This window comes from Rhinoderma darwinii, chromosome 4, assembly GCF_050947455.1.
Source record: "Rhinoderma darwinii isolate aRhiDar2 chromosome 4, aRhiDar2.hap1, whole genome shotgun sequence".
Classification (NCBI taxonomy): domain Eukaryota; kingdom Metazoa; phylum Chordata; class Amphibia; order Anura; family Rhinodermatidae; genus Rhinoderma; species Rhinoderma darwinii.
The window spans coordinates 134,599,788-134,614,509 of NC_134690.1; the positions used below are offsets into that span (position 1 = coordinate 134,599,788).

General features: G+C 40.5%; 1 protein-coding gene across 1 annotated transcript in view; it reads right to left on the minus strand.

Moving 5' to 3' along the window:
* The window catches only part of ZBBX (zinc finger B-box domain containing), a 199,239-nt gene that overhangs the window by 136,679 nt on the left and 47,838 nt on the right, over nucleotides 1-14,722 (minus strand). The window contains exons 4-7 of the mRNA XM_075861573.1: nucleotides 9,902-9,974; nucleotides 8,869-8,917; nucleotides 7,214-7,323; nucleotides 3,425-3,520 (exon numbers count right to left, since the gene is read on the minus strand). Of these exons, the coding sequence (XP_075717688.1) occupies nucleotides 3,425-3,520; nucleotides 7,214-7,323; nucleotides 8,869-8,917; nucleotides 9,902-9,974 (328 nt within the window). The remainder of the gene's footprint in view (nucleotides 1-3,424; nucleotides 3,521-7,213; nucleotides 7,324-8,868; nucleotides 8,918-9,901; nucleotides 9,975-14,722) is intronic.

The window sequence follows — 14,722 nt, forward strand, 5'->3', positions numbered from 1 at the left end:
GTCAATTTCACTACAAGGAGAGGTTTACAGTATGATCTAGCAAAGGGTTTTACCATCTTTTTCTACTGGGTTCTCACCATCCAGAACACGGGATGCCTGGGCCTCACCATTGGTCATAGCCCATGCTAAAAATTACTTAAATTTCTTTTAAAATTAGTTTTCTGAACCTAGTAAAACATTCACCCTTTCATGACCAAGGGTGTTTTGGGTCTTCATGACCAAAAGCAAAATTTCACCTTTTGGAACGAGGTATTCTAAAGCACCTAACGTTTATGCAAAACACAGTAATGTCACACAGAATTTCTAAAAAAATTGGTGCATGTGGATTCGGAGAAGTGTGAACTTTTTTTTGCCGGGAGGGGGCTTTTTTTTACTTTTTCCATTTTATTTATTATTAGTTTCTTTACATATATATATATATATATATATATTTATATATTTGTACTATAGGGACACAGGTTATAAGAGAACACATTATCTATTTGTTCCCTGCTGTCCCCATATACAGATCATTGATGACAGTGATCTAATGGTAACAGCCCATTAGATCCCGGTTACCAGTGATATGTATAGCCAGACATGCGGAGAAGACGCTGATCGTGTCTTCTCTGCATCCCTCCAAGCCTCCTCTGCACAGGGAATCCCTGTGACATCATTACTGGCATTACAGAAGTCCCTAGCAACTGCCGGAATGCAGAAGCAGCGGATTCTGCATTAAAAAAAAACAGCGTTCAATATGACCTCTGTGTTTACAGGTTTGTTTTTTAACAGGAAACCATAGAAAGGGCTTCTGCAACTTATATTCACTTCTGTCAAAATGGCTGTCCAAGTTGTCCCTCACCAACAACTGGGGGGCACCTCACCAACAATTAGGGCCGGCCTCCAGGTTTGGTAAGCACTAAGATAAACCAAGCTCATTAAACGCATGTTCTGTTTGCTATACTGCTTGATTCCAATGTCAACATTTCTTAAGGAAATTGTTAGTTTGAGACGAGAGGAACTGCCCAGCCTCCTCGCTCATTTCCTGCCCCCCCCCCCCACAAAGCTAGGTTGGTCTGGATCTACAGACCTGATTGATTTAAAGAGTAACTGCACTTTCATCAAACTTTTGATAGGTCATAGAGAAATATTAAACATTTGGATCATGATGTCTAATTTATAACAATGGGGCAGATTAAGGCCTCATGCACACGACCGTAGTGTTTTTCTGGTCCGCAAATTCCAGGACCGTGTTCCGTGAAATGTCCTCCGCAGTTCATCCGTATGTAATCCGCAAAATGCGGATAAAAAAAAAAGCCTAGGTAAAACAGGATGACGACAGAACTCATTCCCGGTCGTCGCCTAGCAACACATCCGCAAACTGCGGTTGACACACGGAGGTGTACTCGCATTTTCCACGGGCCCATTGACTTCTATGGGCATGTCCGCATCGAATTTGCGGGCCGTAATAAGATATGTCCTGAGTTTCTGCGGCATGGATTTGCGGACATGCGGAGACCCGTGAAAACACGGATAGTGTGTATGGGCCCATAGAAATGAATGGGTCCGCAATTCTCCCGTGGATTTGCGGGGGAATTGCGGACGCAAAAACACGTTCGTGTGCATGGGGCCTTACTATTGGTATTGTGCCAGAATTCTGGCCTAAATTGTACCTTCCTTTTTGGTGCAAATCATTTGAGACAAATTTATCAATGAAATGCGGCAAAAAGAACAGATGCTAGTGACTCACCCGACAAGGGGGTGGCTTAGCAGAAAAAGGCATAGCTTAAGATGTGACAAATTGCACACAAATTTCGGCACAAAAATAAGCCGAACCAGAGGTGGTATCAAGTTAGACAGAAGTGTCTAAAGGTGCGCCAAATTTACCATTCACTGTAAATGGTCAAATTCTAAGCTGTCGGAATTCAAGACAGTATTAGTAAATCTGCCCCAATATCTACTATATTCACCATTTTAAGTTCAGCAAGAAGGTGAAACAACATATGAAATATTACTGATACAATGATGCTGCAGTTTCCACAGATTTTACTTTTGAACACAAAAGCTGGAAGGGCATGATGTACTTGCCACACATTGTAACTCCATGCGCTAGTAATAACTGACTACTAGTCATGTTCTACCAATGCATAAGGTCTCTTAACTTTCAGGAGCAGCTGCAATCTAGCAGGTCCCAGAAGAGATAATAAGGTTAATCTAGTTTCATGGGTTTAATGATTTTAATGCCAATATGAATTTAAAATATTTTGATAAATGCTGCAATCATATTTGGTTATGATGAAATAATGGTGCCAATTTGATCTAGTTTAAGTAAGGATGACAGACTGGATGAATTCTGTTAAAATTTGCTTAAAGTGCATCTTTAGCCAAGTGGTAAAACTTTACCTATGCTTATATTCTCTTAGTTCATACAGTGATACATGTTAGAGAAGCTGTTCTGCTCCAGTTCTTTCTAAAGTAAGAAGGCACAAAAATGTTGACTCCTTAGTCAGCCATTTTTGAGCCTATGGAGAAAAAAAGTCTTTGGTCATCAAGTTATCAAGCTGCATACACAGACTCTTCCTTGCGACCTCCTTTCTTCTCCTCATCTTCATTCTGCATCTACGTCATTATGGACTTGCGGATCATATAGCAAAACCCTTTTATTTACTTAAATATGTACACAAGGGGTAGCCACTCCTATATTTTAGTACTTGTCTCATGAAGACAACCCCTTTTTAATTGAAGCGGGCCCAGCGATCAGTTGATCACCGCAGGTCAGGATTCTTTAGCCCATGTCAATCAGCTGACCATACATTTCTCTGCAGAGGAATCTTAGTATTATATGGAGGCCATTCAAATGGCCAACCATTCAAAGCATGAACTGCCTGGTTCCACCAGAGGGAGCGAGAGAGAGAGACGCTCTTCTTAGTGGGTCTCCACTCTGGCTAATAAGAGGGCGTGTAAAACTGATCATTTCTACTGTGGGCATGGTCTGGGAAAAATTGGGTATAAAATGTGTTTTTAAATAACGGATTTTAAATAAAAAAAAAAACATTTGTTTAATAGTGCACCCTGAGGCATACTATAAGAAATTTTCAACAAAGAACTGGAAACAAGCTTTTAATATGCAGCTATTACTTTAAGTTGAAATACATGCTCAATGAGTAATTTCACAATACATACAATGATTTATGATATGTTTCTGTAACTCATGTGGAAATACATGCATGATTAAATCTTACCAAAACAATTCTAAAATGTTAGAGCAAAACGACTAGAGAGAAATGAAACTACACTCATGTTTTTATTAGTATAACAAAATACAAACAGAAAAACAACCAGATTTACATAATCAAATCTTTGCATTAAGAAAAATATGAAAATTGTATTTTAAATGACAAATACGCAATGGTAAAGTTCGTTTATATAGCATCTCTGAAAGTACCTGTATGGGCATTGTTCTGTGTAGCTTCAATGCCCCCTTCTGGTGGAATCTGGCAAAACATGCAGAGCAGTAATCCTCGCCACACTCCAAGCACATCTTTAGTGAAAAGCATTGAATAGAACAAAAAACAAATTACTGTATTGACCACAGATTCTAGGAATTCCACATGTGTTAAATTCTAGAATAAGTTGAGCTAATTATATAAAACATCAAGAATTCTCAGTTCAAATGCTTCAGAGAACGAGTACAATCTTCAAACAAGCAGAAGAAAACGCAATATCGCTGTGAGTCTCTATGAACAATGTTAGGGTATGTGCACACACACTAATTACGTCCGTAATATACGGACGTATTTCGGCCGCAAGTACCGGACCGAACACAGTGCAGGGAGCCGGGCTCCTAGCATCATACTTATGTACGATGCTAGGAGTCCCTGCCTCGCTGCAGGACAACTGTCACGTACTGAAAACATGATTACAGTACGGGACAGTTGTCCGGCAGCGAGGCAGGGACTCCTAGCGTCGTACATAACTATGATGCTAGGAGCCCGGCTCCCTGCAGTGTGTTCGGTCCGGGACTTGCGGCCGAAATACGTCCGTCAATTACGGACGTAAATAGTGTGTGTGCACATACCCTTACACTAATAAGGAGGTTGCCTAGAAAAATAATGGTGTTACATGCTTCTTTTTATATGCCCCTTATAGTCATCTCAGCCTTTGTATTGGCGGAAATACCTACCTAGGTGTGTATATGTAGTTATTTAAAAAAACAAAAAACTTTAGTGATAATAATTTAGTAATGTTAATGAGTAGACCTAAGAGAAATTATTTAGCATCTTCTCCAATCTCTGTTCCCAAATCAATGCATTGTTAGACAGGAGCAAATCAATTTACAATCTTTGAAACCTGACGCTGCTGAATTGAGTCCCAGAATCAGCTAATCCATTTGTCCATATTTACGATTCACAGGTTGATTCATGAAATGGAAATGCTAAAAGTTGCCACAACCAATCGCTCATCTCTATTATTGGATAAGGATTTGCAAATTTACACAGTTTCTGGGGTTTCGAGACATACTAAGAGGTTCCTGTTTCGTTTATCCGGGGGCCAAAAATTGCATTGCAATAATATATTTATGTGAAAAGAAGTCACTTACTAATATACTTTAATTTAAGATTCTGTGCTAAATGGTGCAGTTTAAACCTTGTGAATTGTTACAGGAGGTGCTGGAGCTTTTCTAATAATGATGACGCTCCAACACGGCCCCATGTGACTGAGGGCTTGCTTCATGTGCTGTTCGTAAACATGACCACAAGAGCCTGTCACATTGCCTATTGCTTGAGTCCCGAGCAGAGTATCAGCTAGCGCTTTGCTCTGGACCCCAGCACTTGTGCCGATGTCCATATCTGGTCGATTCAAAGGTTTCCCATCGCTGGAGTTACAGAGATTCAAACCCTTCCTTCTCCTGGCACTAGCCAGAAGAAGGGAGGGGGGATTGTGGGAGGACACTAGAGGAGAGTGTGTCCACCCCAAATTTGCAGCATAAATCAATGAGGTTGCTTTACCACAGTGACCATGCTGCAATTTTGGGAACTGCTCCCTCTAGTGCCCAGCACATGGAAATGTTATAAATTAGAATCTAAGTTATAATATTTCCTGACTTGTGAAAAAATGTAAAAAAAATTAAAACAATGTGTAATCACTAAAATACAAATTGTTTAACTGAAAAAAAGATATAATAATTTCTAGCTACACAATCCCTTTAACTTCTCCACTGTTTTCAATGGGCTTTTTCTAACATAAATTGCAATCAGTATCGGGCAGAGTAGTGTAGGCTACCTTATTCTACCCAGTTAAAAAAAAAAAGGATAACTTGGCAGCCCCATATGTCAGAAACCATTATGCTTCTGTTTTGATTTGTTAAAAAACTGATTTGTCAAAGAGCCATAACATAAAGAAGACTTGATGCCAGTGTGAACAGTGCCTTAGTTATAACAATCATCTTTATCTAATTCTATAACCTTTTTCAACCAAAATCATTGGACGAGCACCGCGCTGCCCCCTTCTGAACAGCTGATCGGCAGGGGTGTCAGGAGTAAACCCCCCACCTATCAGATACTGATGGCCTATTCTGGGGATAGGCCATCGATTTCTTAGGACTGGAAAACCCCTTTAAAAGTGACCAATGGAGCATAAGTAGGAGGCTATACACATTAGATAGAAGTAGTTGATGCTTGAACAACAGTTAAATGAACGATCACTTAACGTTGCCGTCCATAGTGGCCATTACAGTAGTTAAAGGCTATGTACATCTTTGAAAAAAATTTTTTTTTTTTAATAAAAATGTGTATCAATGTGTTTGGTGCAACTTTGTTATTTCATTTTATTAAAAATGGATTTTTACTTTTTGGAGATACAGCTGCTTTGTTTCCTGTATACAGAGCAGGTGTATCTTGCGCTCAGACATGAATCCGTCAGGTAAGCGAGTCTGACGTGTTCAGTGACAACAGGTCTTGCGTGTCTCTGGCATGCAGGATCCACCTGTCATCGATCACATCTAAATTATGAACTTAGATATAGTCGATAACAGGTGGATCCGGACCCGCTGTCACTGAACATGTCAGTCTCGCTGACTTGACAGATACAGGTTTCAGCGCTAGATACAGCTGCTCCGTATACAGGATGCAAAGCAGCTATATCTAAAAAGTAATAATAATTTTTTAATAAAATGTAATTACAAAGTTGCACTAATCACACTGATACACATTTTGGGAAAAAAAATAGTTTTCAAAGGTGTACATAGCCTTTAATGACTGTCAATACATGGTCAATGACACCGGGCAAAAGATGAAAGATTTAGGAGCGTGGGACTTTCTTTCACAGAACAATCCTTCATGTAAAAGCCAACTGCACTATATACAGTTAAATACCGACTATCATACAAAAATTTTAAAACTGGCCATCTTCTTTCCAAACCATCATCGGTCGGCTAAAATGATAGTTTATTGTTAACCCCCCGATGAAAGATTGTTTTGATTGATCCTTTATGATCATCTGTAGACCCCCTTAACTTTTTATGTATAGCCATTAATAAAGTACTACATTTTCGCCCTTCAGTTTTCAAGAACCACCAGGAAGTCCGCTTCTATAGTAAAGTTTTTTATCTTGTTATTTACTCTATTACTGGTTAACTTCTTTATAATTAGACTGTCTACTAGCAATGAAATCTATGTATCAGGAGGACACAGACAGATGCACCGGGCCTTCTAGCATTGTACAAAGAAATATGATTACTGCTGCTATCTTATAACTTTGGGAAGATGCCATAAAAAGATCATTAAGGGCGCCTTTGTGTTCCTCTGTGCAAAGTCAAGCAGACAAATTTTTATTTGATACTTAAGAAACTGCTATTTTAAACCAGGATAAAACTTCAAGGGCAAAAAGTTCTGAGAATTCTAGGGTCCAATGATCCATTAGAAATCAGTTAATGTATGGATTATTTTTGTTTAAGATTAATGCACTCCAAATCTATAGAGGCTAGTAAAGTAAAATTAGTTTGATCCAACAAACAGGACCTGAGTATTCTGGATTATTGGATGGTCATAAAAAATGGAATAGAGTCTGAAGGAAACCAGTCTCATAATTGGTTCTTTGTGCGGTTTCTTCAGGTTCTGGTCTTGTATAATACAAAATTATCATGCAGTGATGTGTTGGATTATCAACATTTTTGGATTATCTGATGCTGGATTAAAGTAATTTCACTATATAGTAATTTCCCATTTCCACATACCAGTAATGCACTTTTACATTCACACTGTCCACACGATTTGCCTTTTAACTTTGGCTTCTCGCCGCCTGGAATATTAGTAGTCCTTGATAATGTCTTTTGTTTCTCATGATCTAGGTAAAGCACAATACAGATCAAGTCATGAAAATGGAAAGGCCGAGAAGACTGAGGAAAGCACTTAATCACCTGTTATATATGAAGTGTTCTGTATTCTGGCAGAAACACGTCCCTTACTGGCAATCCACAGCCACAAATTATTCTACAATGTGCAGCGTACGATTAACGGAAGCTGGACTATTCAATATTTGTTCCTTCACAACTCACTAGTCAACATATGCAGCCATGCATTAGTTTAATTTAACAGGTTTGGTTATTGACAAGAGGCCAACACATGGAAATGGAATAAATCAAAGTACATCTGACTAATGGAAGCAGGAAGTCATATCTGCAAGTGAAATATGGGACCAATTTACTTAGAGGACAGAATTAGTTAAAACCTCCAGTGAGGCTGATGGATGACTGTAATGTTACCACATACATTCACTAATTGTTCAGCAATTAAAGGGGAAGTGTCTCTACGCATTAATTAACCAAAACAGCTTGGTGAGCAAGTACTAGTCTCATTGGATTGTGGGAAAAATACTGTATGTATGAAACAAAAATATAAAATTGAACTATTTAAATTGAAGTTATATACCAGTAATAACAACAGTAGTAATAATAAAAACTGAATATAACAACACTATAATAATTTATACGTGCAGTAATTGATTCAAAGTAAGGTCTCATAAATATAATCGCATTGGTTGAACGAAGCAACAATATGCACAGACAGAAATCTATGGGCCCATATTGCACCTCCGTATGCCTCCATACGTGTCATGTTGTGGAATATTCTCTATGATGCCGTATATAGAGGTATTCTCTCCTAGAAGCAGTTTGCTCCAATGGAGAGACCTCCCTAATATGGTATCGTACGTCGCCAGCATACATAAAACGGAACCGCAGGGATTTTGTTTGCCGCCGTACAGGCTTCATGTACACTGTGCATGAGACCAAAGGCAGTATCTATTATACAGTCTTTATCAATTTTGTTAGCATATTGGAACTGCGATATATTCCAGATTGTCCAATTTAGAGGGAACAATTTATTCATTCTGTGTGCACGTTGAGTAGGCGGTAACTAAATGCACCTTGCCGTCTCCTATTCAACAGACCTCTTATAAGAGTTGTCTAGATTAGAAAAACATTTTCATATATACTATTAGGGAAGATTAAAAAAAATAGAGGGGGCTCCTCTGTTCAGGATCCTCATTTCTTAGCTAGGGAGGAGAGAAGTTACAAAGAGTGTCTCTCCCTTAGGAGGACCTGTTCTGTCCTGCATTACACAGACTATGGATTTTATTGGGCACTATGTAATGCTTACTTTCCCCTGGGGTGGCACTGCATGGAAACTGGACACTTACTGCCACATCTCCATACAGATAACAGCTGCTCACTAGGGGACCCAGCAGGGTGAGCAACGTATTGTTAAGGGACCTTTCATACAAGTGGGTATTCTTCAAAATGGACAACTGATTTAAGGACTAACTGGCATCAAGCATATATTTATATATCTCATTTGGCAAATCAATTTAAAACCAGATATTACATTTTACCTGAAACTGGGTTTTGGAGGACTTTCAACTTTATTTTTCCAGCAGGAGCCTAAAATAATCACAAAAGATAAATCATATTTTGGGAACTACAAAGTAATATACAACAAACATTTTTGATGCCGTAACAAAAATGTTAACATTTAAAAAGAGTCTGTAACTAGTTCAAAGAAAGAAATACAGGAATAACCTTATAAACTTAACTGATTCGCAGTGTTCCACACCATTCTCTACGTAGCTCCTATTACTGTTTTATCATGATCATTGGTCAGTGATGAACAAAAGACCTCCAGTCATGAAGGGGTTCGCTTTTTTTTAATTTTGTATTGTTCTATAAAGCTGTTTAATATGCATTCACATCAAAACAGCACCTTTTGCATTTGATGTTGTGGCAGCTGTAACCTCAGATTTGGCACCATCAGCGGATAATTAATGGACATTGCATTTTCATACAGTGATGAGTTTCAAATCCCCAATCCAGATTTCAATACAAAATATTATATTGAAGGAAATACAAAGAAAAGCGTAATCCCTAGCACAAAGCTGTCAGTCTCCAACTGCAGACTTCTTATTACAATAAATGGATCCTTGAGTCTGTTCAGCATACTGAAACTGCAGCACACAAGCTGATTGCTCCCTGTGTTCTGCTGGTTATCTACTTGACTATGACAGACAGTGCCATGATAGACAGCGTGCCACAAGGGTGGTGAGCCTCATGTTCTACTGATGATTTATTTTTTGACATTCATATTGATTTACACCGGCAAACGTGCATATTATAAATGAACACTGCCAAAAACCAGTTCATTGAATACTATTTATTCTGAGGGTATTTCAGCTACAGATGCCCCGCTGAACAGTGGTATTCTGCCAAGGAGACAGGCCAGGTCATGCCTAAGGAGCTTATAAAGCAGGTAACCAATGCCCCTCAAGCATCAGTAGCCCCTCCCCCCTTTGAGCGCACCCTAATGATTGCTAATAAGAAGTCCGTTTTTGGTGTAGCCAATGTATACACACTATGATGTGGTTGAGATACCTTTCCAAAGTTTTCTTTATCATGCCGTTGATTCCCAGCTTGCCCAGATATCCAGTGATATGGGTTTGACAGTCTGTAAAGAGTATATGTATATTTAAAAAGGTCTGTCTTTATGTCTGGCTACATTACAAATTAATAGAGGGTACAAAAGTTTTAAAGAAAATAATTCATGACGTTCTATATAAAATAATATTTTGTTTTTGGAAAATAATTGATTTTGACATTGAAAGTACTTTGCTTAAATCGGATCTAAGGCCCCATGCACACGACCGTAAAAAACCTCAGTTTTATGCGGACCGCAATTGCGGTCCGCAAAAACGGACCCATTCACTTTCATTGAACGCGGACACCTTTCCGTAGCACTACGGAAGGGTGTCCGTGCCGTGGAAATGTTCCGGGAATTATGGAACATGTCCGTTCTTTTGCATTTTGGGGCCCGTGCTCCCATACTTTGTATGGGAGCACGGCACGAAAATGTGTCTATCAGTCGGCGGCCGGCCGTGCCCGCAATCGCAGGCCGTGATTGCGGGCACGATCGTGTGCATGGGGCCTAACACAGGGGCATTTACTAATGAAGTATGACGACCCCCCCAAGACTCACTGTAAGCAAACCATTTATCATTCATCAAAGCTATTGGTCCATTTCTCCAGAACTTCTGTGCAAAACCTTGAATGCCTGCCCACTGGAGCAAATGATTGACACCTTACAGGACTGACATAGGATTTTGAGTAGAGACGTACGAGATTTCTACATCCTGGAGGAGGAGCTCCTGAGTCAAAGGGGAACACACTTTACTTCACGGACATTAACTTACTAGTGAACTGGTCCCCTAGTGAAAGATTTTTTAATACTGGATTTCTGTCAATGAATAGAAATTATTATTTTTTTTAATTCAGAGGCTGTCCTGCTCACATACAGTATCTGTTGGACTTTTTACAATATACAATGCATTCTAAAAGTCTTCAGACCCTTTCACTTATTATATTGGGGCCTTGTGCTAAAATAAAAAAAACAATTCTACTTTTTCACCATCATTCTGCACTCAATACCCCATAATAACAAAGTGAAAACAGAATGTTCGTAATCTTTGCTAATTAATTGAAAATAAAAAACAAAAATATTGCATTGACTGTATTCACACCCTTTACTCAGCACTTAGGTGAAGCGCCTTTGGCAGTGATAACAGCCCCCAGTCTTCTTGGGTGTGATGCCACAAGGTTTGTACACCTGGATTTGGAGATTTTCTACCATTCTTCTCTGCAGATCCTCTCAAGCTCTGTCAGGTTGGATGGGGACTGTCGGTGGACAGTCATTTTCAGGTCTCTCCAGAGATGTTCGATTGGGTTCATGTCAGGACTCTGGCTGGGCCACTCAAGGACATTCACGGAGTTGTCCCTAAGCCACTCCTGTGTTGTCCTGGCTGTGTGCTTAGGGTCATTGTCTTGTTGGAAGGTGAACCTTCGGCCCAGTCTGAGGTCCAGAGCACTATAGATCAGGTTTTCATTAAGAATATCTGTACTTTTCTCCATTCATCATCTTTCCCTCAACCCTGACCAGTCTTCCTATCCCAGCTGCTGAAAAACACCCCCACAGCATGATACTGCCACCACCATGCTTCATGGTAGGCATGGTAATGGGCAGGTGATGAGAAGTTTCTGGCTTACTCCAGACATAACTATTAGAATTGAGGTCAAAAAGTACAATCTTGGTTTCACCAGACCACAAAATCTTGTTTCTCAGTCAGAGTCCTTTAGGTGCTTTTTTTTTTTTTACAAACTCCATGGCTTTCATGCGTGTTACTGGGAAGAGGCTTCTTTCAGCCCAGATTGGTGGAGTACTGCAGTGATGGTCGATCTTCTGGAAGTTTCTCCCATCTGCATACAGGATCTTTGGAGCTCAGCCAGAGTGACCATAGGGTTCTTGGTCACTTCTCTTACCAAGGTCCTTTTCCCCCTATTAGTTTGGTGGGGGGGCCAGCTCTAGGAAGTGTCCTGGTTGTTACAAACTTCTTCCATTTAAGAATTATGAAGGCCACTGTGCTCTTCAGAACTTTCAGTGCAGAAGAATTTTTTTGTTCCCTTCTCCAGATCTGTGCCTCCACACAATCCTGTCTCTGAGCTCTACAGGCACTTCCTCCTCATGAATTGGTTTTGGCTCGGATATGCATTGTCAGCTGTGAGACCTTATAAAGAGGGTTTGGCTTTCCAAATCTTGTCCAATCAAATTAATTTACCACAGGTAGATTCCAATCAAGGTGTAGAAACATTTCAAAAATTATCTAGGGAAATGGGAGGCCACCAGAACTAAAATTCAAGTGGCATCGCAAAGGGTCTGAATACTTATATGTTCATGCAAAATTTTAGTTTTTCATTTTTAATACATTTGCAAAAAATTCTGTTTTCACTTTGTCATTATGGGGTATTGAGCGCAGAATGATGGGGAAAAACTTGAATTTTTTTTTTCATTTAGCACAATACCTCAACATAACAAAATGTGAAATAGTGGGTCTAAAAACTTTCCGAATGCACTGCATTAGTTCAGCCTGGCGTCCAGAACAGAAATTACTTGTTGCGATGCGGCTTCTGCATTTAGCTCAAGAAGGATTCGCCTACGCCATGGGTCACTACATTCGCACTACAGATTCCAGCATGCCCTGACTGCCATAGGCTGCATGCCCTGACACCCAAAGGCTTCATTATTACAGCCAAAGGCGGTCAGAGCATGCCGGGAAATGTAGTTTCACAACAGCTGGGGTGCTGAAGGTAGCGGACACCTGGCCAAACACTAATAAAGTGTACCAAATCCTTAGCTATAAGTATTTAGTGAATATTTCAATTCACTGATAGCAAGCAGAGATCTTGAAAATGATGTGAAAGTAATCACTTTTATTAATATAAAAAAAACAGATTACTATAGCAACTAGAGATAGTACAATTGATTCTCCAGGTTTGAAGAAAATTTAGCCTCCTAGTGAACCAATGAAGAAGTTCACACAGAGAAGTTTTGGTGCAATATTTGCATGTGTTTTCTGTAGCGCCACAATCTAATGTATCTGATCAATATTAGACCCCTTCACATCACGTTATTGCACTGTATACGCCGGGAAAGAATCCCAATGTAGGCCGTGACGGTTGACCGAACAGTGGCACCCGTCACCATAGACTATAATAGTATCCATTAAACGATTAAGTCAAAAATTGGGGTCACAAGAGTTCAAGACATATACAATAAACGAATACCATTATAGTTTATAGATAACGAATGCAACTATTAGGGCATCCATCACAGCTAATGTTTGACACAGCCGTCACCCATAAAATATAATAATATCCGGTTAACCTACACGTCATGAAAAGCTATTATAAAGCCCATAAAGTATAAAGTAAACATATGCCTTTGAAGTATGCCATTCAATGGTATACGTCACTCATAGGCTCCCACATTTAAAAAAAAAAAAAAGTTTACAGCTCAGTATACCTTTTTCTTTATGGGATTCGGATGTATTGTATAGCGTAGTCTACTAAGCTATTCCATACCTCAAAAACACTATTTTGGCCTCCATAGGGCTAATAGAGCCCTATGTACATGTTTAGTGTGTACGCCGCAAGCTTTCTCAACATACAGGCTAATTGTGTTGTGCAAGGAGGGTGCGTTCCCTCTCATGGTCCCTGTCATTCCATCATTCTTTATATAAAATTTATATTAAATCTATATTATTGCTTGCTCTTGGGGGGGGGGGGTGTTATTTTGTAATGCATACTGGTGTTTATGTTATTTAATGATTTACTATATCCCCATTGACATTTATAATCATGCATTTGTCAACGTTAGACCTTATTCACACGACAGGGTTTCTCGGCCATTCATAAAACGGCGGTCACACGGCCGCAGTGGGAACAATAGACCCCTAATGGGGCTATTCACACGACCGATTTTTTGACGGCCCGGGAAACCCGGCCGTCAAAAAATGGGACATTCCCTATTTTCGAACGTTCTCCCGGCCCCCATAGAATGTGTCCCAAGTGACGGCCGTGTCTTCCGTCGCTCGCTCTCTCTCCTTCTCCTCCTCACAGTGCAAAGTGCATGTGAGGAGGAGGAGGGTATTTGTTTGCTCCCTGTAGGAGCGGAATCCCCAATCCCCAGCCACAGCTTCGGCAACGCTGTGGCCGGGGATTGGGGATTCCGCTTTAGAAGTGCTTGACGTCACTGTGTCCATATATGGACACAGTGAAGTCAGGGACTTCTCCTGGAGCGTAAACACCGGCCAAAGGTTCGGGGATTCCGCTTCAGAAGTGCCTGACGTCACTGGACACAGTGAAGTCAGGGACTTCTCCTGGAGCGTAAACACCGGCCAAAGGTTCGGGGATTCCGCTTCAGAAGTGCCTGACGTCACTGGACACAGTGAAGTCAGGGACTTCTCCTGGAGCGTAAACACCGGCCAAAGGTTCGGGGATTCCGCTTCAGAAGTGCCTGACGTCACTGGACACAGTGACGTCAGGCACTTCTGTAGCGGAATTCCCGACCCTGTGGCCGGTGTTTCCGCTCCAGGAGAAGCTCCTGACTTCACGGTGTCCATATAAGGACACAGAGACGTCAGGCACTTCTGAAGCGGAATCCCCGACCCTGTGGCCGGTGCCTCCGCTTCAGGAGAAGTCCCTGACTTCACTGTCCATATATGGACATTGAAGTCAGGGACTTCTCCTGGAACGGTGGCGCTATCTACAGACAGGTAGGGGGGTGCTGTGTAGAACAACTTACATGGGGCTGTGTGGCACTACCTACAGAGGGGCTGTGGCAAAAAATGTACAAATGAAATTCAT